This window comes from Orcinus orca, chromosome 17 (assembly GCF_937001465.1).
Source record: "Orcinus orca chromosome 17, mOrcOrc1.1, whole genome shotgun sequence".
NCBI classification, from domain to species: Eukaryota; Metazoa; Chordata; class Mammalia; order Artiodactyla; family Delphinidae; genus Orcinus; species Orcinus orca.
This window is the reverse complement of record NC_064575.1, coordinates 23,127,369-23,151,859: the sequence shown is the minus strand read 5'-3', so window position 1 is coordinate 23,151,859 and position 24,491 is coordinate 23,127,369. Positions and strand designations below refer to the sequence as shown.

The 24,491-nt window shown below is 38.9% G+C and overlaps 1 protein-coding gene across 8 annotated transcripts in view; it reads left to right on the top strand.

Moving 5' to 3' along the window:
* Positions 1-24,491, top strand: part of TPD52 (tumor protein D52) — a 224,365-nt gene that overhangs the window by 122,188 nt on the left and 77,686 nt on the right. For 5 of the 8 annotated variants that reach the window (XR_007472443.1, XR_007472442.1, XM_049700198.1 and 2 more), the window contains exons 1-3: positions 1,297-1,540; positions 17,808-17,972; positions 18,088-18,269. Coding sequence is in view for 6 of the 8 variants with exons in the window: in XM_049700198.1 (XP_049556155.1) it covers positions 1,325-1,540; positions 17,808-17,972; positions 18,088-18,269 (563 nt within the window). In the remaining 2 variants the exon portion in view is untranslated. Of the gene's footprint in view, positions 1,541-17,807; positions 17,973-18,087; positions 18,270-19,914; positions 20,530-24,491 lie in introns of those variants that run through there. The other 3 variants (XM_004276183.4, XM_033439850.2, XM_049700201.1) reach the window with 2 other exon arrangements.

Below are 24,491 nucleotides of genomic sequence, written 5' to 3'. Positions count from 1 at the left end.
GCAAGACTGCATTAACGGTCAAGGGAAAGACACGGTTTATGTACCAAAAGGGAGAACTCACCTGGAGTAGAATTTATCTTAAGCTCTCCACCGAATTTAAGGACTGCCGAACAGGTGGCTAGTAATAAGTTGTGTGTGATTCATACGGTCACGCACCATTCTAAGGTTAGGGCACTTCTAGGGTTCTGTCTGCTGTCTACGCAGTTGATGAGAACAACAGAGTTTTAAAATCCACAGTCAAAAGCATTATTGGGAATTCCCTGGTGGTCCAGTGGTTAGGACTGTGCGCTTTCACTGCTGAGGGCATGGGTTCAATCCCTGCTCGTGGAACTAAGATCCCGCAAGCTGCGCAGCGCGGCCAAAAAAAAAAGTCTCAGTCAAGAGCATTATTAAAATAGGGGCTGTAGTCATACATAAAACTTCCTTCTGTCCAAGTACTTGTAAATGAGCTGGAAAAGTGCTTGCTACCTCCCTCCAGATAACTGCGCATTAATATAAAAATGCTGGGTAGAAGCTGGGTGGACAGCTTAATTCATAAACACTTCAAGCATGGAGTTAGGCTCGGTTTTGAAGAAGGTGGGCAAATTCTGGCAATTAACATGGGGCGGGTAGGGAGAAAAGCATAAGTGAGGGTGGGCCTCTGGTGGTGTATGTTTTGGCATTACGAAATTCCTTAATTCCCTAGAAGGGATTGTAGCTAAGAGGTGACCAAAAATGTCTCAAGTTAATATTTTTGTAACGAAACTTAGATCCGGGATTTCACAAGTGTTTGCGCCCTACCATGTGCCCGCTGTCAGGTATTCAACAGCAAAATTCCTGCCCTCAGTTTACAAATCGAGAGAGCAGACGCTAAACAACAGTACTAGTAAGTAAACTACGTGGCATATTGTCTGGGATTCCAATTCTAAATAAGATAGTCAAGGAGAACCTCGCATTTGAGCAAAGACCTGAAGAGCGGTGGCGACCAGAGAGCGCCTTGGGGCCATCTGGGGAAGACATGCAGGCGGCGGGGCCATCAAGAGTCGCATTACCAGAATTTACAGCAGTACAGGCCCAAAGGGCACCCGCGAGGGCGAAATTGCTCCGAGTCAAAACCCTTTCCATGCAAAACTTAGCGGGTCGCTGCTAGCAGGGGACTTGAGCCACCAAGGATTTAGTCCCCCAATTTTACCTTAAGTCTCTCTCACACCACCCTTCTACCTTACACCGATTAGGCCACGCCCACCGGCCCACAGTGCTCCGCAAGTGGGCGGACCTCTCATTGCCCCGCCCCGTGACCTGCACGTTCGCGGAAAAGCCAAAGGTCAGAGGTTGTGGAGCCGTCATGGCGGCGCTGTGCCGGACCCGTGCCGTGACTGCCGACAGTCATTTTCTGCGAGTGCTTCTCTTCTTTCGGCCCTGTCGAGACGCAGGCACTGAAAGTGGCTCCGGAAGCGAGAGTTCTGATTCCACGGAGCCTAGGCCGCGCCTAGGCGGCTTCGCGAGCTCTTTGAAGCGGCACTCAGAGCTGCAGCGGAAGGCGGAGCTCGGGCGGATGAGAGTGAGTTGTGGGAGCTAAGCCAGCGACGCGTTGGCGGGCGGGGCCCGCCGTTGTGGGTGGAGCCGGGAGCCGGGACGGAGCCCGGCGTAGGGGGTGGGCCCGGCAGCGTGGGTGGGACCGAGAGGCGGGGACGGGGCCCGGCTTGGGAGTAGAGTTGGGGGCCGCGGTGTGGCTTGTCCCACCTGCTGGCCACTTAGAGCGTGTGGTGGTGTTTTTCTTCCGTTTGTTGTACTTTTGTACAGTATCTACATGCTGGGCGTGCGCTGCCCACACTGCTTTGCACGCGTCTTGCACAGGCGAGTGCTGGAAGGGAAACCAGCGAGCGTTGCTAGTGACGCGCCTAGGGCGACTCTTGGGACTCCGAGTAAAGTTGGACTCACACTGGGAGAGGCAGGGCCCTCTGCTCCTCTTGTTCTACCCAGTAGCTGCAGTGTGGACCTTAGTGTCTGGCGTACCAGACTCATAAATATTTCTTAATTCAGTGGAGAGGTGAATCAGAATTACTGTCACTATGAACTTGAGCAAGTAATGTAACTTGTCAATGCTTCACTTTCCTTTTCTGTAAATGACCTTTTTTTTTTTTAATCCATCTGTCCGAGGCAATAATTTTGTAAAATGCGATAGAATTACTAGATAAATAAAATGGAAGAAATAGACGTAAATACAAGTCAGATTTTTTTGAGTTAGCGGACATGAAATTGGATGTCTGGCAATATTAAACTGTATAAAAATAAACTGTCTCAATTTCTGTACTCATCGCTTTGGGAACCAGTACCAAACAGTTTACCGATGGGTAGTGTCGTGGGTTATAGAAAACTGCCCAGCATCTAGCACGGTGCTTGACTCTTAGTGGGCACTCCGTAAGTGTTTGCCCAATGCGTGAAAAAATGAATAGAACAGAAAGTGCACATTTGAACTTCAGGACAATCTGAGCAGTCTTTGAATTGAGCTCTTTGTGTGACTGCTCACAAACGGTTGTATAAGTGAGGATAGGACAGGCTTGAGCATGTGAATTAAATGTGCTACTCCAGAGTAATAACTGAGCAAAAACAATTGTCAGAGTAATAAGAAAACTGAAGGTACCACATTAGTTTTATTTTAGTGTTTATTGGAAGCTTTCAGTACTTTTGTGACATATTTATGATGAGGAATATGAGTAGTTGTTAGGTATTGATGTAAAGGTTCAACTTTGTGAAAAATCTTTCACTTCACTCTTTGAAGTTTCTGGAACTATTTAATTGAAGAGTATCCTGAGATTACAAGATGAATAAAGTTCGTCTTTATTGTGTGATCAGGATTTTTGAAAAAAAATTGTAAAGTATAAAAATAGTATTGCAAAAGGAACATGTAAATAGCACTGAAGGTTACTATGGGAAATATAAAAGCCCCCTTTTTCTTTTCCTCACTTTCTCAAAGCTGGAAGGTGTATTTTTAATAAATGCATACTGCTAGATATTTTATGTATGCATATATGAATATAAGCTAATTATATATATATATATATACTTTAAAACGTACAAGTTTTGAACTACATTATTAATGTTTAACAGTGTAAGCTCTGGATTCAGACAGACTTGGTTTGAATTCTAATTTTTCTGTCATTTACTGGCTGTGTTTCCTTGGAAGTTTCCTTGATATCCATGTATCTTCTTTTCCTTTTTTTATAAAAGGAAAACCTGTCATGGGATTATTATGAGATTAAATGAATTCATTATTTAAACACTTAGCACAAGTACCTGATAATAAGCACTCAGTATATTTTCATTGCTGCTGCTATTCTCACTTAAGTATAACTTTGAATATTTTTCCTTATCATTATATATGTGTAGTGTAGTGTACTTACTGCTGTCCCTAGGTATCCACGGGGGTTTTGTGCCAGGACCCTCTGCCATACCAAAATCCCTGGATGCTCAAGTCCCTTATATAAACGGTGCAGGTAACCCTCTGCGGCTCCCGCATCTGTGAATACAGAGGTCTCACTGTATATCTCATTGAAAAAATACTTGTTTGGTATTCCATGGTGTGGATATAGCATAATTTATTTAATCAGGCCTTCACTAATGAGCTTCTAGGTTGTTTCTGGGGTTTTTTTCCCCTTAATACAGACAGTGGTACAGTGAGCATTTACATTTTTTTGCTTATTTATGGGATATATACTAGGTCAATGTGTACACACAGTTTGAGTTTTGATACATACAGACTGCACACTTCCACTTACAGTGCATGACAGTGCCTGTTTCCTCACCCACTTATACGTGTGGGGTATTATAAGTGGATTTTCTTGGTAGTGGACAGTCAAAACAAAATACAAAAATTGGGAACTGGAGTTGTTTATCTCTCACCTCTGATACCAGTTTGTAATTTTTATCAAAATAACTGCATGTTCACATTTTTTGACTTAATAAGTAAATGCTATCAATTTGAACTCATAAAATACACTTATACCAACAAAATACTACACTTAATGTTATATATATTGGGGTTCTATGTAAGATTTAATTTGTAACATGGTTTCTGCTTAAAAAAATGTTTTTAGAAGGTAAACGGTTTGCTGTTCCCTAAACAAAGCATTATTTCTTTACCTTTGCTCTATCCCCTAGAATTAGCTTCCCTGCCTGCAAATTCCATAGTAAAAATCACCTGTTCTTTTAGGCCTTGGTCATTTCACCAGTCAGACGAAACTCCTTCTGAATGTCTTGGGGCTTTGTTTTATGCTACCTTTATTTTACACACACAACTCTTAAGTTATATTAGAGCCATTTGTGAACTTGTTTTATCCCGTCTCCTAGATTGTAATTCTTGAAGGTCGGGATAGTTTTTTATTTACCCTTTTCATTCCTTGCATAATGCCTTACACATAAGTAGGGATTTAATATATATTTGTTGATATGAATTGGAATAAGATTTACACAGTTTGATGTCTGAATAACTATAAATGAGAAATAACATCTCGTGTTATTGGATTAAAATGTATATATACATAGGAATGAAAGTTGACATCCTACCCATTGGTTTAATTCTTACTCTCAAAGTGCAGACATGTATATATATGTGCACCTCAAAAATAAGTGATATTCAGTAAGAGCCAAGCAAGTTATCCTTAAAAGGGACTTTCCCCTGCAGGCAGGAATTTAATCAAGGACAGTTCATCATGAATTCCCTATCCTAAAATTTCAGTGAGGTTACCAGTTAAAGGAATCTCAAGTTTAAATGACCTGAAAGGCCATTTACTCATCCATGCTCACTTATCCATTATCTTTTCCTTGATTCATTAGCTCTAAGATTGGTTTATGCATGTATCTCTTTAAGTGTTTTTTTGTTTGTTTATTTTTTTTTAGGATGGGACCAAGTCCTTTTCATTTTTGTAACCAACATAACACATACTTATGAATACAGGACCTGGTAAATGTTTGCTAAATACATTTTTAAAGTCAAATACCTTTTTTCCTTTTTTTTTTTTTTTTTTTTTTTTTTTACTATTTTAAAAACTTTAACCCTTTTATGTCACTTAGACAATAGAGATTTGTAGAACCTGTTAAGCCAATGGGGAGCTATGGTATAGTGAAAGATCCACCTTATAGCCACAGGGTGGCAATAGTTGAGCAAAGAATTGGTTTTCTGCTTTATGAATATTACTGTTTCTTAACAGTAGAGGGGGGCATATTACTTTTCAGCACATTGAAAAAATGGTTTGCAAGAGTTTTTGAGGCTACACAGAATTTTTTTTTTTAAGATGGAGAATAACATTTTATTTTAGCTTATTTATGTAGAATACTGATGTTATACTTTATAGTTTCATTTTAGCAATATATTAGGTAGAGTTTATGTAAATATTTTTAAATGTCATTTTTTACTTTTTCATGAATATTTCTTATCGGCACTTTTTATTTCAAAATGCTGGAATATTCCAGAAGATAGAATATTTAAATCAGCTGTTTTGTCCTTTCAGAATACTGGGAAAATCCAAAAAATAGCTTACTTGAAGGATTTGTTTCAATTCTCTTATTTTTAGTATAAGTTTTAAGTCTTCTAAATTCATAAAATAGCAGTATTATACAGCTTTATTTAACCCTTTGTTTTCTCACTAGTTTTATATTGACAGCTTAAAAAATTACACAAATGTTTTAAAAACTAATATGTAAAGGAATGATGAAAAATATTTCTGGTTTTAACCATGGTGCTCCCTGGTTTTTACATTAGAGAATTTTAGGAGAGGTATCTCCAACTAATAAATAAAACCTTCTGAAATGTCTAGTTTCACAGTAGAGTCTAACATTTTCAAAGCAGGTTTAGAGGAAATGACCAGCTAATATAAAAACAATGAAAGAGTGTATTGAGGTAGATATAAATCTCTAGGGAAAATAAGTTTTTTAATCAACAGCTATAATATACCTATAAATAATACTATACATTTCCTACAAAGAAAAGATGAATATATTCTGTATGTATTTTGTTTTGTGGGTGGTCATATGCTCTGATCATACGCAATCAGACTCTTAGGACTTCTCAAGTCAGCATTAGCTTTCACTAGTTGAATATCTTTCTTAACTCTTATTTTTGCTCAGGCATCTCACTCCCTTCTTTTAATGTGTTTGGATTTTGCTTTGTTTTTTCTTTTAAACGTTATATTAAGATTTTCTCTTTTGATTAATTGTTCTAATGTAATTACAACTCTTAAGTTTGTTTTTATCTATAGGTATTAAATAACATAGGAAATAAAGGAAACTATCACATTTGAGTGGAGCCTGGTTTGTAGGGATTTGGGCCTGCACCTGGTAAAATGCCTAGTTAGTCAGTAGTCTGGGACATGTGAGATACCTCCCCTACCCCTAAGACAGAAGCAATCCCTGCTGTCATGGCAGCTTTGTTCTTGAACCCACTGGGGAGGTGAGCAGGAGTGGCTGGGGAAAGAGGTTGACCGACCTCCACATGACTAGTTATCTTATCCCTTGATTATTAAGATTCTTTTCTGCAGAAGAAATGATTCACATTTATTTTCTCACTCTGTCCATTCTATCTTCCTATCTCTTTCCCAGACCTTCTTGTTATCTATTTCCCAGTCATGTTCCTGCTAAATCCCTGACCATCCAGCAAAATCATTAGTCACTTCTCATGAATCAATATAGATCCCACCTTAGGCCATCTCTCTTTCCAGGCAAAATGATCATTCAAGTATATGCTCAAAGTCCTTTACTGCTGTCATTCAAAGGTACTCTAGCTCTGCACTACACTTCACCTAGGGAGGTCTGTCAGAATCTCATTCTACGTGTATATACTGCCACTGCCACATCTGCTGGGTTGTAAAACTCAAGTAGTAGAAGAGCTTACCTGATAGCCTAGACCTTTTACAGAGCCTTGTATTGTTCTGGGCACCACTCAAAACTGGCAACTTTTGGGGTTACTTGGTAAAAGAGTTGAAGAAGCATGTCCAAATGAGGTATTTGTTGCCTACAAAATTCAAAGAGACCCACTAGGCATTGAGCTTCTTTCTTAGTGGTAAGAAAGGGTAAGTTGACGTAGCCCAGACCATTGGCTCCCTAGGAATTTCACTAAGGCCCAGTATTTTTGTGGGATTTATTTCCCACCCACTGGCATATATGTGTCTTACCATGTGTCAGGAGGAGTTGCAGCTTTCTGCTTCCAGGTCTAATCAGCATATGAAATGGAGCAGCATGCTGTTCAGTGGAATGGAGTGGCAATCAAAGTCTTTGTAGACTAGATTGTGGCATAGAGCTAGAGAATTAATGTAACCTGGAGGCATATAGTCTTTACTAGCAGGTCTAGAAAAAGAAAGCATTTGTTAGATAATTATTGCATACCAGGTACTGGAGGATATTTGATTTGCTCCAGCCGTGAAATGACATCTGGAATAGCTGAAATCGGAGTTACCACTTCATTAAGTTTATGATAATAAATTGTCATTTTCTAAGACCTGTCTGTTTTCTGCAGGGCCTCATAGGCAAGTTGAATGGGCATGTGGTAGGAATCACCACCGTGCATCTTCCAGGTCCTTGATAGTGGCACTAATAGCTGCAATGCCTCTAGGAATGTGGTATTGCCTTTGATTTACTTGTTTGGTAGGTAGGGGAAGTTCTACTACCTACCAAACAAATTCATCTTTTACTTGACCTTCTGTACCTTAATAGCCTTCACTCCACAGATCAAGGAACCAGTGTAGGGATCCTGTCGGTTGCTGAGTATACCTATTCCAGTTGTGCATTCTGGAACTAGGGAGAGAACTATAGAGCAGGTTCATGGGATAGAGCTGAGCTAAAACTCCATTTATCACGTTATCTCCATAAGCCCCTGTTCTGACTGGCATTGAGTTGGTTCTTGAAGAGTTAGCATCAGTTCAGATAATCCCTGAAAGGTCTGATGATTTTTCCTTCCTCAGTGAACATTCTGGTAAATAGCCACAGCTCCTTTTGGGAAAGGTAGAAGGAGGATGGGTGATATAAATGTTTGCTTTTGTAGCGGGATCTTTCCTCAAGGGGACACAACCTTCATTCAGAAGGCTTGGTGTCTGAGAATTGCTTCAACTTTGGGAATTGGTTGAGGGGCCTTGATATTCATATGTGGTATTCAAGTCAGACTTCTGTTCTCTAGAACTAGAGTTTTCCCATCTATTTTATTTCTCAGGACACCATGACCAACTAGCCAACACCAAAGAGCTCTACAGGTCAGATTAGTTGGATTGCTGTTAGGCTCTGCTGCATCATGATAACGGTGCCCACCATGTTGTTGGCTAGTAAGTGCTGGCTTGACTCCTGCCACATTATCTATGTTGAATTCAGGGAGCTCTTGTTGGCAGCAGTTCTCACTGTCAGTCCTGGCCTACAGAGAATCACTGCCACACAGCTTTCAGGAATGTTGGTGCTCCCTTCACACAGGTACTTCTCTTAGCCTTGGTGAAGTGAATATCTTATAGATCCTCTTGGGGGCCATAGTAAGGAGTGGTGAACAGATCATAAACAGTAAATTCACTCCAGCATTCCATTCACTTCAAGCCTTTGGATACCTTTCTTTGTGGTATACTGAGGAAGTTCTGGTATTTCAGCTTCATCTAGTATAGCCTGTAACTCTCAGCCATTTAAGCTAATGTATTGGATCTGAATCTCTGCTTAGTGAGCCTATATTGGTAAATTTGGCTCAAGGCAACACTGTCTTCCTCTCACCCTGATCCAGTATCCTTAGCATCCATTCCCACATATATCCTCAATTTCTGTGGATATAAATTAGGAAAATCATGCAAATCATTCTGGTTATCCAGTCTCCTCTTGTAACTATATTTCCCCCTATCTGGCATAATTATTCTCCTGCTACTATGATATACCTCTATTATAAAGGTTTCTAAACTTTTTTGATAATGCCCCTTCATTAAGAAATTTTTGAACACATCTTCCAATATTTACTTTATTTATTTCATTTATTTATTTTTGGCTTTGTTGGGTCTTCGTTGTGTGCAGGCTTAGTCTAGTTGCAGCGAGCAGGGGCTTCTCTTCATTGCAGTACGCGGGCTTCTCATTGCGGTGGCTTCTCTTGTTGTGGAGCACAGGCTCTAGGCACGCGGGCTTCAGTAGTTATGGCATGTGGGCTTCAGTAGTTATGGCTCACGGGCTCTAGAGTGCAGGCTCAGTAGCTGTGGTGCACGGGCTTAGTTGCTCCACGGCATGTGGGATCTTCCTGGACCAGGGCTCGAACCCGTGTCCCCTGCATTGGCAGGTGGATTCTTAACCACTGTGCCACCAGGGAAGCCCCAATATTTACTTTAAAAAGATTTATGTACTACAGTACTATTTATTATACACATTTTAAAGCATTCACAAAAAACAACAGTTTAAAGGGTGAAGTAAAAAAACTATCGCTAGAAGTTCCAGAAGTTTCTTCTTTTGTTCTCTGGGTTATCATGGAGATAACTGTTCTTTCACATTTACTTGCCTTCTTTCCTTCAGCCTGCTCTCTAGGTTTGTATTCCTTGGTCCCAAGTCTCCTAAATCTTTCTGTGCACAGTCTCCCTTTAAGCTTCTCACAAGTGTTTCTTGCTTTCTTCCTCGATTTCGCTTGATAACACTACTTCTCAGATGGGTCTGAGAAGAAAAGGAGTCATTTTGGTTCTTGCTTCTCTACCATTTCAGACCACTGTTGCATTAGAAATATTTAAGGAAAGATTCCTTGATAGAAATCTTCTCAATTCTTTGAGTTTTTTTCTTCAGCATTTGACTCACAGCTTTTCTCTTTTCCCCTTCTTACTTGCCATCTTCATGGACTTCAGCATGTACATCGATGACTTTACTAACACTTGGGCAACAGAGATGCACATCGTATTCTAAGTATCATATTCTTAGACCTTCATTTCTACTTTCTTTTACTTGCAGATATACCATAATTTGTATGTATACAAATTCATTATCACTTGGAATGCTGTCTTCAAGTTCTCAAACACCTGAGCCCTCTTGGACCACAGTTTTACCCTCTTCACCTTCTCCATTTCCTGAATCCCACCTTTATCTACCAGTCTATCATCTTTTTTTCTGGGTCTACCTTTCTTCATACTCAGTCTGGAACTACTTGGCAGCCATTCTATCTTAGGATCTCACTCCCTTAATCTTTTGTCTTGCCTTCCATCCTAGATCTCCCTAAATGCAACTGACATTGCTCCTATACCTGGCCTGCCGTGTGCTCCTGGGTCTGCTGAGTGCAGGGTTTTTCAGTCTTGGCACTGGTGACACTTCGGACCAGATAATTCTTTGCTGTGGGGGCTGCCCTGTACATTGTAAGGTGTTTAACAGCATCCCCGGCCCCTACCCCGTGCATTCCAGTAACATCCCCAGTCATGGGAATCAAACATGTCTTCAGGCATTGACAAATGTCCCCGGGGAAGAAGGGGGATTTGGGGGTTGGGGAGAGGGAGGGCAGGCAAAATTGTTCTGTTTGAAAACTACTAGGGTTATCCATAAAACTTGATGGTGACTGGGTCTATAAGAAATTGATTAATTTTTTGTTTAAAGCTACATTTTAGGAGGTGTTTGCCCTGTCAGAGGCACAGTTTGAGAGCTTTACGTATAGTCATGTGTTTATTTAATCCTCACAACAACCCTGTAAAATAGGTATAATTACTAACCCCATTTTATAGGTGAGTAAACAGCAGCACAGGGAGTCTAAGTGCATTGCCCCAACCACAGAGCTGGTAAGTGGTACCGCCAGGACGTGAACCATGTGGTTTGACTTCAGAGCCTTCAGGAGCCCGCCCTCCTACTCCAGGCCTTGCTAATTGCTGGTACCTTGCCAAAGACCTGTCATTTCGATTCTTTTCTTTCCTGATGGGCTAAGTTACCTATTGCTGCATAACCAACCCTCCTTATTTCTCTAGACAATTTATTCAATTATTATTATGTTTTTTAGAGAAGAGAAAAAAAGTTTATTGTATTTATTTTGCCAGGGCAATAAATGCCTTATTATTAGGTATTGTGCACTTGGCCTTTCTGCCAGGTGTTCTGTGCTTGACAGAAAATTGCCTTCCCTGCCTGTATTCTTTTAATTATTCCCTTTGTTTTCAGCCTCTCTTCTCATTCCAGCTTTCTATAATTCCTGGCCTGATGGAGTCCAGCACTTTTATGGGATTCTTCAGAATAGATTGACTTATTTTCATACTGCATGTGTTTTTAGCTGCAGTTTCCTTCATTCTGCTTCACTAGTTACCACCCTTCTACATGTTTTCAGTCCACTAAATAGTTGTTGAAATCTCATATACTTTTTGTCTCCATTTTCTTCTCTTTAATACTGAGGGTTTGTAATTTTTTCGTTCATTTTACCATCTGAATGGAATTTCAGGAGGGGAAAAGAGAAATGTAAGTACTCATTCTGCCATCTTGAACCACTAATCCATTAATTTTACTAAAAGAGCATTGTTACGAGCATAACATTTACTGGTTAGGGTTGAGGAAACTGAAGTTGTTGCAGTACAGTTAGTAGAAGGGAGTCTTTTTTTTTGTAATACATAAACATTTATTTCATTCTGATATCTTTTTTAAACATCTTTATTGGAGTATAATTGCTTTACGAAGGTGTGTTAGTTTCTGCTTTATAACGAAGTGAATCAGCTATACATACACATATATCTCCATATCTCCTCCCTCTTGCATCTCCCTCCCACCCTCCCTATCCCACCCTTCTAGGTGGTCACAAAGCACCGAGCTGATCTCCCTGTGCTATGCGGCTGCTTCCCACTAGCTATCTATTTTACATTTGGTAGTGTAAATATGTCCATGCCACTCTCTTACTTCGTTCCCGCTTATCTTTCTCCCTCCCCATGTCCTCAAGTTCATTCTCTACGTCTGCGTCTTTATTCCTGTCCTGCCCCTAGGTTCTTCAGAACCTTTTTTTTTTAGATTCCATATGTATATATTAGCATATGGTATTTGTTTTTCTCTTTCTGACTTACTTCACTCTGTATGACAGACTCTAGGTCCATCCACCTCACTACAAATAACTCGATTTCGTTTCTTTTTATGGCTGAGTAATATTCCATTGTATATATGTGCCACATCTTCTTTATCCATTCATCTGTCGATGGACACTTAGGTTGCTTCCATGTCCTGGCTATTGTAAATAGAGCTGCAGTGAACATTGTGGTACATGACTCTTTTTGAATTATGGTCTTCTCAGGGTATATGCCCAGTAGTGGGATTGCTGGATCATATGGTAATTCTATTTTTAGTTTTTTAAGGAACCTCCATACTGTTCTCCATAGTGACTGTATCAATTTACATTCCCACCAACAGTGCAAGAGGGTTCCCTTTTCTCCACACCCTCTCCAGCATTTATTGTTTGTAGATTTTTTGATGATGGCCATTCTGACTGGTGTGAGGTGATACCTCATTGTAGTTTTTTTATATATAAATTTATTTTATTTTTATTTATTTTTGCCTGCGTTGGGTCTTTGTTCCTGTGGGTGGGCTTTCTCTAGCTGCGGAGAGACGGGGCTACTCTTTGTTGTGATGCGTGGTCTTCTCATTGCGGTGGCTTCTCTTGCTGCGGAGCACAGGCTCAGTAGTTGCGACGCATGGGTTTAGTTGATCCGCGGCATGTGGGATCTTCCTGGACCAGGGCTCAAACCAGTGTCTCCTGCATTGGCAGGCAGCTTCTTAACCACTGTGCCACCAGGGAAAGCCCCTCATTGTAGTTTTGATTTGCATTTCTCTAATGATTAGTGATGTTGAGCATCCTTTCATGTGTTTGTTGGCAATCTGTATATAGAAGGGAGTCATTTTTAAGTTACTTGTCAGAGAAGACACATGATGAAATGTTTTTCTTGCTAACTAATATGAAGTAAAGTACATAGAGCATTTCATTATTTTTGTTATTGTTTATGTTTAAAAAGGGACTGGGTAGGATTTGTCTTCCCTTTTCAATAGTTTATTACTTTAAAAAAACATTTTTATATTTTAGAATATTTAGGAATTCCTACTACTCAACTTGGTAGGTATCCAGTCTTTTCATTTACAAATGAGAAGGCAGACCTAGAGAGGTTAAAAGACTTATTACTCAAGATTTTTTAGTTATTTAGTCGCTGAGTTGACCATAGAACCCAGATTTCCTAAATATTTCTGTTATTCTACTGTACTATGTCCTTACTTTTAAGTTTTAAAATAATGTTTCTCTCTACTTTCCACCTTTTGAGGCCGTTGTATTTAAATCGCTGTTCAGCCTATCATGTGGCTGTGAGAAGCAGGTATGGTGATCGTCTGTGAAATGAGGTGGCGGACTCGCTGATATCTTGTGTTTCCTTTAGTGCTAGTAGCCTCTGATTCCAAGCTATGTATTAAATGTCTTCATATGCATTATGTTTTTTTTAAGTTTATTTCTTTTTTTTAATTAATTAATTAATTAACTTATTTTCGGCTGTGTTGGGTCTTCGTTGCTATGTGTGTGGGCTTTCTCTAGTTGCGGCCAGCGGGGGCTACTCTTCGTTGTGGTGCATGGGCTTCTCATTGTGGTGGCTTCTCTTGTTGTGGAGCTCGGGCTCTAGGCACGCGGTCTTCAGTAGTTGTGGCTCATGGGCTCTAGAGCACAGGCTCAGTAGTTGTGGCACATGGGCTTAGTTGCTCCATGGCATGTGGGATCTTCCCGGACCAGGGTTTGGACTCGTGTCCCCTGCATTGGCAGGTGGATTCTTAACCACTGTGCCACCAAGGAAGTCCCTGCATGATAGTTTTATACATACATACATACATATGTACATAGGCTTTATATATTAAAAAGTTTTAAGTACTACGTATTCTTTGTGTTCTAGATTTTCTAATATAAATAATATAAAAAGGGCTTCTCTGGTGGCGCAGTGGTTGAGAGTCCGCCTGCCGATGCAGGGGACACGGGTTCATGCCCCGATCTGGAAAGATCCCACATGCCGCGGAGCTTCTAGGCCCGTGAGCCATGGCTGCTGAGCCTGTGTGTCCAGAGCCTGTGCTCCGCAACAGGAGAGGCCACAACAGTGAGAGGCCCGTGTACCGCAAAAAAAAAAAAAAATAATAATAATAATAATAATATAAAGAAAAAAGTTCTATATGTAAATTTTTACAGTTAGCATTTGATATATTTCTTTTGAGGAATTTGTATCTATATAATATTACTGTAAACATATTTGTAAATTTATGTAAGTATGTATATGAATATGTGCACCATGGGAGTTCCCTGGTGGTCTAGTGGTTAGGATTTGGTGCTTTCACTGCCGTGGCCTGGGTTCAATACCTGGTTGGGGAACTGAGATCCCACAAATCGTGTGGTGTGGCAAAAAAAAAAAAAAAGTGCACTATTATTTTTAACTACCTACAAGATAGACAGTATTCCCTAAAATTTTATGGGTATAAGAAACCTAATAAGTGTGAAACTAACTTACTCTCTTACTTCTGCTGCACTGCTCTCCCACCTCGTCAGTGGCTCCCCTTTTCCCTTGCTTTCTACAGCCAATTGGGTATCAAGTCTTTGCTGTACTGTTTGGTAAATAGCTCTGTATCCCTTCTTCCCTATGGCCACTGCTTCAGTGTAGGCCCTTTACCATCTCTGCCCTAGTTACTGGAGGAGCTTCTCAACAGTTTGCCCCCTTTCCATTTCCCACCCCCCTTCTCTGGTCCATTTTGCATACTGCTGCCAAAGTTTTTTTTAAAACAAAGAACAAGTACTGTCACCCCATTAATGAGAAACTTATTTTGATTTCCCACTGCTTATAGGATAATGTCTAACCCACTTAGCCTTTGGTATAGGACTCTTTACAACCTGAATGAGGGTAGCAATTGTTTTCAGCAATTTTTGGACCCTAATGTCTTCTCATGTTCGTTTAACTGTTTCATATATTTTCATATCAAGGCTAGAACGGAGTCTGGGGTACATGACAGGCACTCGGTATTCAACACATATTTGATGAACGAATGAATGAAAGTGGAACTATTTCCTATATCTGTAATTCATTTACCTTCCCCTGTTCTATCTGGGCAGTGCTATTCAACTTTCAGGCTTCAAAGGGAAAAAACAGTACAGCAGAGTAACAGGAATACTTTGGAAATCTGAGATTTATGACCAATTCTTAAAGGAAGCAGTCCACCTTAAGGCACCTGCTTTACCTATGACAACTTTATGAATGAACTTTGTAGCAACATTTTCCATAAGCAGGATTAGACACTGAGATCTATGATACACCCAGAAGGTGACAGTGTGCCTGGAGTCTTTGCAGTCTGCAACAGCATGAGAGGAGCCTACAGTGTTGGTTGTCATCATGGATTGTGCTACATTTATTAGTTTTAGAAGCCATTTGACAAGTAAATGAGGAATTCAGAGATGATTCTAGACCATGTTTTTTGTTTTTTTTTTTTGCGGTACGCAGGCCTCTCACTGTTGTGGCCTCTCCCGTTGCGGAGCACAGGCTCCGGACGCGCAGGCCCAGCGGCCATGGCTCACGGGCTCAGCCGCTCCGCGGCATGTGGGATCTTCCCGGACCGGGGCACGAACCCGTGTCCCCTGCATCGGCAGGCAGACTCTCAACCACTGCGCCACCAGGGAAGCCCAGGACCATGTTTTTTTGAAGGAGGGCTTTGTCTAATTATTTGTTATAGTTTCCAAAAAGTATAGCAAGCATACAATTTAAAAGCAAATTCAGGTATTGATCAAGGTGTCTTATACTTGTGGTAAAATCATTTCACTCACTGAAAACACATTGACTTCCATTGTAAAATATAACAAAGTGAAGGCAAAAATAATGGAACAAAAAGCAATAGCATTCTGTTTTACTTGATTTTAAAATCTCCTTTAAAATAATTATTCATAATTTTATAAAGTTTATAATGTAAGTATTTCACAACACATTTACTAAAAATCTCAAGAGATCATATTAAATAGGCAAGAACACTCTATTTTCTAAAACCTAGAGGGAAATACCGTTTACTATCATACCAATCTCAGCCCTTCACAGTTGTAAAGGAGATTGTTGTTTTAGGAAGAGGCCCTAGTGATGGCTGAATTATCTTCAATAAGTATTCAAGTATTAGATCTACTATTGTATCTTCCTCTCATCTGCTGTTTTAATGACACCATGGCTTTAATTGAAAGTCTACCTGCCCCCCGTCCCCCCCAAAAAAAAACAGATGAAGAAGAAGAAGAATAGATATCAACCACAGAAGCGGAGTAATGGGAAAGCAGGTTATAGGGAAAAATGAGAAGGACCTTCCCAGGTTGTAAGCAGAATGAGACCTCCAAACTGATAACCTGTCTGGTCTTGCCTGGAACAGTGCTCTTCCCAGCTGCTCTGGATGGTATAGTGGTTCCCAGCAGAGGGTTATAGTATCTGCACTTGTCTCTGACAGCGTACTTCGTATTACTCTCTTTGCATCAAGAGGACAATTCATAGCTGTTTCTGTGTTGAGCCTATAAGATGTGTTTCACGCTTGGCTGTCTGCAAAAGAACTATTTTCAAGGTGCTTGTTTAAGGAATTAAATATTAGAATCATAAAACTAGTATTATGGCTCAAAGTGTAATATTCCTGGCTACCTTTTCAGCTTTATTTGGCATCTAGGTCTACTGACTTGTCTTTGGTTTAGATCAACCCTTATGTGCTAAGGATTCCTTCCCATTGGGTTTCAACCCACTGAAACAAATCTATCACCATATCCTCCCTCCAGCATCTAAGGGACTTGGTATCTGTCAGATGATTTGACTTTCTTTTTCTTGAAGCAGAGGTCATAAACTTTTGGTTCATAGGTCAAAATGTGCTCTGATTTATAAAGTGAAAGACTTTTTTTCAATGTATAAACACTTAAAATTGGAAATTTTACATTAATATATGGATTTCTGGCTTTTCTTGGAAAATCAAAAGATGTGGCAACACTGGACTTGAACTGCAACTGCAGCTAGAGCTGAGTAGTGGCTATATTTTTAGTTTGGCATGTATTCTTCTGTTTAGTAAGCTCCTGGCTGGGCATTTGATTATTTTCTAATCCTTGGAGTATCCCATGCATTAACATTGTCATAAATATGGTTTTGTAGTTTTTAAAGTAAGTGTATTATCAAACTCTTAGTAATTCTCCCTTAAATAACAAATGTAAAATTCATTCCAGATACAGGATATACATAGGCAGATCAGATTGTTAATATTCTTGTGATGAGCTCTCACAAACAGAAACTCAGCTTCCCTTAGTTTGAACTGAAGTGCGCACACACCACACCACACACAAATTAAAGATGAGTAGAAGGCACAAATCTGTATTCGTGGATTTCTGAAAAAGCATGTGTTTGGAAAAAATTTTGGTAAGTTAAAAAAAAAAAAGTAATCGGCTTGCATTATATGTTCAGCCCTACCTCAAGTAAATTCAGTACGTCAGATGACTCCTAGAAAGTGAGTAGCACAAAACAATTAAAGCTGTCTTTGCTTTAAAATTTTACTTTAGGAAAAAGAAGAAAATTATAATGTTAAAATACAACATTAAAATGATAAAGTCAAGTCATTTGAAAATATTACATAACAAGAGCTCATGTTCAGACTGCTAATTAAAGGACCCTTAATCATTTTTATCTTAATGCTCACTTAACTTTGTATTAAAGCATAGTTACTTTCATTAAACCAGTATTCGAAGGCATTTTGCTTTTTGCAGATGGTCAGTACTAGGAATGAAGCCAATTGCCTTCTTGGATGCCCTCCTCGCACACTCGCCTCCCTACCCCCTCCTTGCCCCAGGCCTGAAGCTTTGTCTAAGGGGGCTCCTTATCCCGCTCACATTCCAGATTCCACCCTGGGCCACCACATCTGCGCCATCCCCCACTAAGCACAGATGCCTGCTTTTCCCTGGCTCCTCTTCAAGAAGGAAAGGAAGGAAAAGGAAGTTGAAGAGCATCCCAGGCTTTTTAAAGCAAAATTCCATTTCAGTATTTTTATTATTGCTACAAAACGTAAATATACAGCAAATTGACTTTTAAAAATTTCCCCTATAAGACATTACTCTACCTACCATATTATACCTTAGCATTGAACTGTATGCATATAAATATCTCTTTTCATATTTAGGGCTCTCCAAAAGATGTGGAATCCTTCGCGTCTATGCTGAGACATTCTCCTCTTACACAGATGGGACCTGCCAAGGATAAACTAGTCATTGGACGAATCTTTCATATTGTGGAGAATGATCTTTATATAGATTTTGGTGGCAAGTTTCCTTGTGTATGTAAAAGACCGGAAGTGGATGGAGAGTAAGTAGAATCATTTCTAAGTGCTTTAAGCGTGTGCATAAAAGTTGAAATACCTCAAAAGTATTACTGGACTTTAATTGGTGATTTTTTGAAAAGACAGAAAATATGTTTATTTCTCTTCATCATGCTAGTTAGTCAAGTTAGGCCAAGTTCGTATCATGTCATATTAGTCAAGTTAGGCCAGATCCATGTCTTCTCAAAGCAGTGAGAGCAGTTTTGGGGAAGATTTGAATGTCCATCCTGATAATAAACCATTTCATGCCATAAAGTTAAAACCAGCTTGGGAATAATACATGCTGCTCAGGCCATTTTATGTGTAACTTTTTTTGCCTCTTTTTTTTTTTTACATCTTCATTGGAGTATTTGCCTCTTCTTTTCCACAGTCTCCATCTGCTTCTCAGAGAAACCTCTGCTTTCTGTTTCTTCATGTTCCTTTCTCTTACTTTAGCAAATTCTGATGCTTTATCATTTTCTTTTCTTACTCTTTTGCATCTGCTCTCCGGATTATAATTTTTCCTGAACAGAATTCATTCTGTTTATAGTCTGTGTAGATAAAGATAATTGTGAATATAAATATGCCTTATGAAAACCACTAAGGTGGGAGACCTGGGAGTAGAATATAAAGAGTGAAAAGAGAGGTGGAACTAAGACTCTGAGATTGGAAAACAATAGTCATCAAGATAGAAATGAATTTTTTCCACCAATTTTTAATGTACACATTTTTTTTAGATTTTAATATTTCTGACACCAGGATGCATCTTATAGTTGATGCAATTTAATTGGCAATTTAAAAATTCTTAATAGTACATAAATCATGGTGACTCAGAATCAATGGCATCTTAGATAAGATGAATTACAGTGATGAAGAAGTTTGTGATGTTTAAGAATGAGTCAGACCATAGATATGAGTAAGGAAAGAGTCTACTCTAGTTCTAAGGGAGCAGTTACAAGAATGAGTTGCCTCTTTCCCGAGAGCTCTGGATACCTAAAGGTCTTCTTGATAACTGGGCTCACCCAGTTAGGAGACAGGAGCCCCTTCTACCTGAATCTGAATAGGACCTGACAAACTCAACTGAATACACATGTTCTCAGATCAGTGATATGTGAGTAGATACTTAACAGCCAGCTCTCCAATAAATAAAAGGCCTTGATTTGCCGATTTCTGTGGTATGAAATAGTTCCACCATGGCCAATGTTAAGTTACCTGTGTGATGTCATTGAATGTGGAGTTGGAAATATGAGTGCACAGTCAGCTTTCACAAGCTGGTGCAGTCTGGCTCCAGCACACCTCTACTGCAGGTAGTCAGAAGCTAAACAGTGTCTTAGCAAGGTGAACGATGCAAACCAGGTGATACCTGGAAGAGAAAATGGGTTCTGTGCTACGTGGCATGAGAGGTAATGGCTAGGTCTTGACTTACCCTGGTATATCAAATAACATACAAACTTAGTCAAAAATAGTAAAACCTAAAGAAATTTCTAAGTAAGACGTGTCTGTCCATCTAGATTTTAATACTGCAACCTATATCTATTGTGTAATGGGGTATTGAAGGGATTAAATTAGATAAGTATGTAAAGATTTAGAACAGTGATTGGTATATAGTAAACAGATGCTACTATTATTATTCTTTAAATCCTGATGATTTAGGGTTTTTGTGACCTAATGATGACATCCCTCAAGAATTTCTATTGAGGGATTTTGCACCAGGCAAGTTGTGAAGATATGTGGTCCTAAAATTGTCCTTCAAGAGAGGCAACCTAAACTCTCTCATATTGTCAGCAGGAGCTGTAGCAGGTCATTTTTCATTAATAGAAAATATATCAGTAATTTGAAAATGAAGTACTGCTTTGTTTTATATAAAGAAATCCTCTCCTCTCTTCCCTACAATTGATAAGCTTTACATCATGCTACCATGGGTGCCACCCAGTTGCAGCAGCCATCCTTATTCTTACAAGCTGACCTAACATGCAGCCAGAACATCTGGTATTAGCTTTATAAAAAGATGTATTTTACATATAACTCTGCTGAATTATGGGTATTTCACCTGCTCAGTCAAATTTATTATAAATTGCAAATGCCAGTGATATACATGTTTCTTTATATTTGTGGATGGAATTTTGTTTGTGATATTTCTTTCATGGATATTTATTTCTTTGTGGATATTCTTTTATCTAAAGTTTTTCCCCCATTTTATGATATATTCTTGAGCATAAAATTTCAGAATGCTTTAGGTGTCTAGAATTTCTGATTTGATTCTTATGCCTTATTAACTAGGTCACAGAATTTTAAATATCAGTATTTTTGACTAGATATTTCTCTAACTAGTTCTATAATATGATTTGAATTTATTTTATGTGTAGTATAGCTCTAAATGGTTAAATATTGGAATCTGTTGCAACATTAATTAAATTAATTTTAATTAATTAAATTTCAGTTTAATGAATTGAAAAATTAAATTAACTGTTCATTGAAAACTATGTACATACCACATAAGCACACATCCTATTAACAGAAATTACTATATGGTTGAAACCCCCATCTCCACATGTACTCTCCTCCCAGTGAAGCAGTCTATTTAACAGAAGTGTTTGTGGGGGGAGAGCGGTGGCTCATAATAATTTTGCAAAATAAATTCTCTAGTCTAGGGGGCAGTCACTGTATTAGAGTCTTATTTTTTTCCTTAGGAGAATTAAATGCCTGTATCTCTTTGTTCTGTAGTTATCTGCCATAGTTACCTTTACTGCTTCCATCTACCTGCCCAGTATCCAATCACTCTCACCAGGAATTCCCACTTAAACTTCCAAAGCACTCACAAAATCAATATATTCATGATTGAGGATCATGAAAAGGGAGGAGCCATACTGGTGTAGGAGTTGATTTGTTCGTTCGTTTGTTCATTCATTCATTCATTTATTCAACAAACGCTTACTGGACCTCTTCAATTTGGCAGGCACTGTTGTAATTAAGGGCTGATAAAGAAGACAGACTAGCTCTCTGCTCTCATGAAGTTGGGGGAACTTAGTCTATTGGGGGAATGAGGAACAGATAGTAAACTAGTGCACAAATCAATTTTAGAAATTCATAATTAAATAAGTAAGAAGTGGTAATATGGTGACAGGATGTCTGGCGAGTAGAAGATAACAGTAGTCAGAGAAGGCCTTTGACCTCTACTTCTATTGCTAAAAGTCTAAAATGCCACCAGATTGCTTCTTTTAAAAAAGGTGATAAACAACTGATAAGAATCCTAAATTGTTTTGGTTAACTGAATATTCTAATTAGCTAAGTTACAGCCTTTTAATAAGTTCTGTAACTTTTTTGTTTTAATATATATATATATTTTTTTTTTGCGGTACGTGGGCCTCTCACTGTTGTGGACTCTCCCGTTGTGGAGCACAGGCTCCGGACGCGCAGGCTCAGCGGCCATGGCGCACGGGCCCAGCCACTCCGCGGCATGTGGCATCTTCCCGGACCGGGGCACGAACCCGTGTCCCCTACATCAGCAGGCGGACTCTCAACCACTGTGCCACCAGGGAAGCCCTGTTTTAATATTTTTGATTATTGTTTAAAAGAACCAAGTTTTCAGTCTTTGACCCAAGAAGCTATAGAGTTATGCAGAAGGGCTTCAGAGATTGCCCTGGGAGTAGAGAGGGGAGTTAGGCCCTATTTCAGAGCAGCTCTGCATTCATAGTTTTATATGTTACAGTTCTGGGAGTGTTTTGTTTAAGGTGTTGTGGGGGAGTGGTGGTGAGTATTTGTATCACAAAAAAAAGTTTGAAAAACACTTCTAAAAGAAAAATTAAGTCTAGAAAGATGTTATATTAATAGTAACAGAATATAAACTATAGTATTTAAGCATGAAAGGTAGTATTGTGATCTACTTTGAGTGAGTTGCAAAATAGAAATATTATAATTACATTCAGAAATTTTGGAGGTGTGGATGGGACCTAACTCTTACAGTACCAACCTCAAAAGTTTTAACCATTATATGTTTTTAAATATCAATTTATGACTTGGAATCAGAAGTCAAATTATGACAAACCATAGTGACGCTGGTATTAATTTCTTTGGCAGTTTTCATTGAATTAACTGACTTGCTAAATTAATCAAGATTCTCTTTTATAAAACCCATTGACTCATACCAGCACTTAGACAATTAGTAATTAGTAGTCCTCTACTATAACTGGGCACTTTTGCTTCTTTCAGTTGAGGTATGTGTTTAGCAAAAGCTAGTTGTGTTTATTCCAAAACCCATTTATATTATCACTAGGTAATTTATTTGATTATTGCATAAATTAATAAAATATGAGCATAGAAAGGGTTTTTGTTCTTATACAAGCTGATTTTAATGTTTTAGAAAGGCTCCATAAAGGAGAGTTTTTTTAAATGAAATTGCTATTGAATTAGTTTGAGCAAGTAAACCATAAAGATGTGGGGCGGGGGGCGGGAATCATAAAAATCTGGAAGGAATTGCTTTCCAAATGTCTTTTCTGTCCCTGCATTACTTTAAAGTGACTGACTCTGGCAATTGCAGACATTGCAGTCTAGGTATTGTTTATTTAAGGAGATCAGTGCAGAGCTCCAGCGAGTGAGCCTCTACTTAGCAAGAAAACCTGGCTCTGTGTCAGAATATTTGCATTAGTTGCTAAGTTAATATCTTTAGAGTATATGTGTATACTTTTTTAATGAGTCCTCACTTCGACCTACTTTTCCATGAACCAACCTATGAGTCAGAGGGCTTCTACTGTGACTTAAAAATATAAAGCACTTTTCCCTTTAGACGTTTTTGTGTGTGTGTGTGTTATTAATACAGCACACAATTTCACAAAATTTGTCCTAGTGTGGATTAAGATCATTTCCTTTCTATGTCTGATAATCCCAATAGCCAATTTTTAAAAAACTTATGTTGGCACTTTATGTACATCGTCAGATTTATTCTGCACAAGAAGCATAGAAAGTAGAAGATATTTTCCCCATTTTCCAAATGAAGAAAATGAGTCTCTGAGCATAAATAAGGTGGTGCAGCCATACAATTATAGTTCACAAGGCAGGGATTCAGTCCTAGGGCTGTGTGTATCCATCACCCAGGAATGTTCTTTCACTGTACTGTGCTACTCTATAAATCCTACAACATACAGCTACTAAAGTGTCATAAAAACATCCTAAAGTAGCCTCACGTATGAACCAGGTTTATACCAGGAACCCTGAAAACAGTATGGTGGTGAAGCTCTAATAGAGGTCTGTTAAAGACTGAGAGGTAGCCTGTTCTAATATCCTGGGTTATGGTGTCCATGTATAGTATATTTGAATAGTATTACCACCAATAAGCTAATGACCAGAGGGCCCAGGCTTTGTTTCATAATGGCTGTGAATCATAATTGTGGTGAGACCTGTAGTCACAGGAACTGGTTAACGTCTGACGATGATTAGTAGCTTAGAGTCAGAATGCCTCTTGTTATTTGGGAATGATATATTTCAAAGAAGTTTATTTTACGAATAGTAGAAAGTTGACTCTTTTTGCATATAACACTTAATTTTTAATTGATTCGTTTTATAAAATGTGTCATTTATTTTCTTGAACCTTGTTAGACCTAAAGTTGTTTAACCTGTTTTTTGTCTTTGTTTTGATGACTCAAGGTCATAATTATAAACATTAATTCCTGTATTGTATCTCAACTCAAATATATAGAATTATTGTTTCTCAGCTACATAACCCTCCAGTTCTGTAGTTTTTGTGTTTCACCTTTGGGTGTCATCTTTCTTTTTCTACTGTTTTATCTGTGTCTGCATTTTTAGCTTTCTTAGACTTCCTAATTTTCCTCTCATATCTGATGCCTGAGAAATTGGTCACCAAAATTGTGCTTAAAAATAAGAACAACTAGAGTTTGAGTAAGGACCTCACAGCCTCTTATGTAAGTAAAGTGTATGTACTTTAGTACATGAACTTCAACATATATTTTGACCGCTCCTAAACTCCCCTGCTTAATTCTCATTGGGTTCTGTGGAGACTTGGTGTCACCAGATAACTAACTTCCTGATAAGTGAAGTGTAACCAGGTCGGGGTCTTGCCTGTGTTGACTGCCTGTTCACTGATGCCCTTGATAAGAGTTGTCACGTATCAGAAAAGTGTTTGCTGAACCAATCAAGGTGCTGAGTGTCTTGGATAAGAGCAGTTGTCGTGGTTGAGACTTTAACACCACCAGTAGGAATGGTAGCGAAAGTAAGAT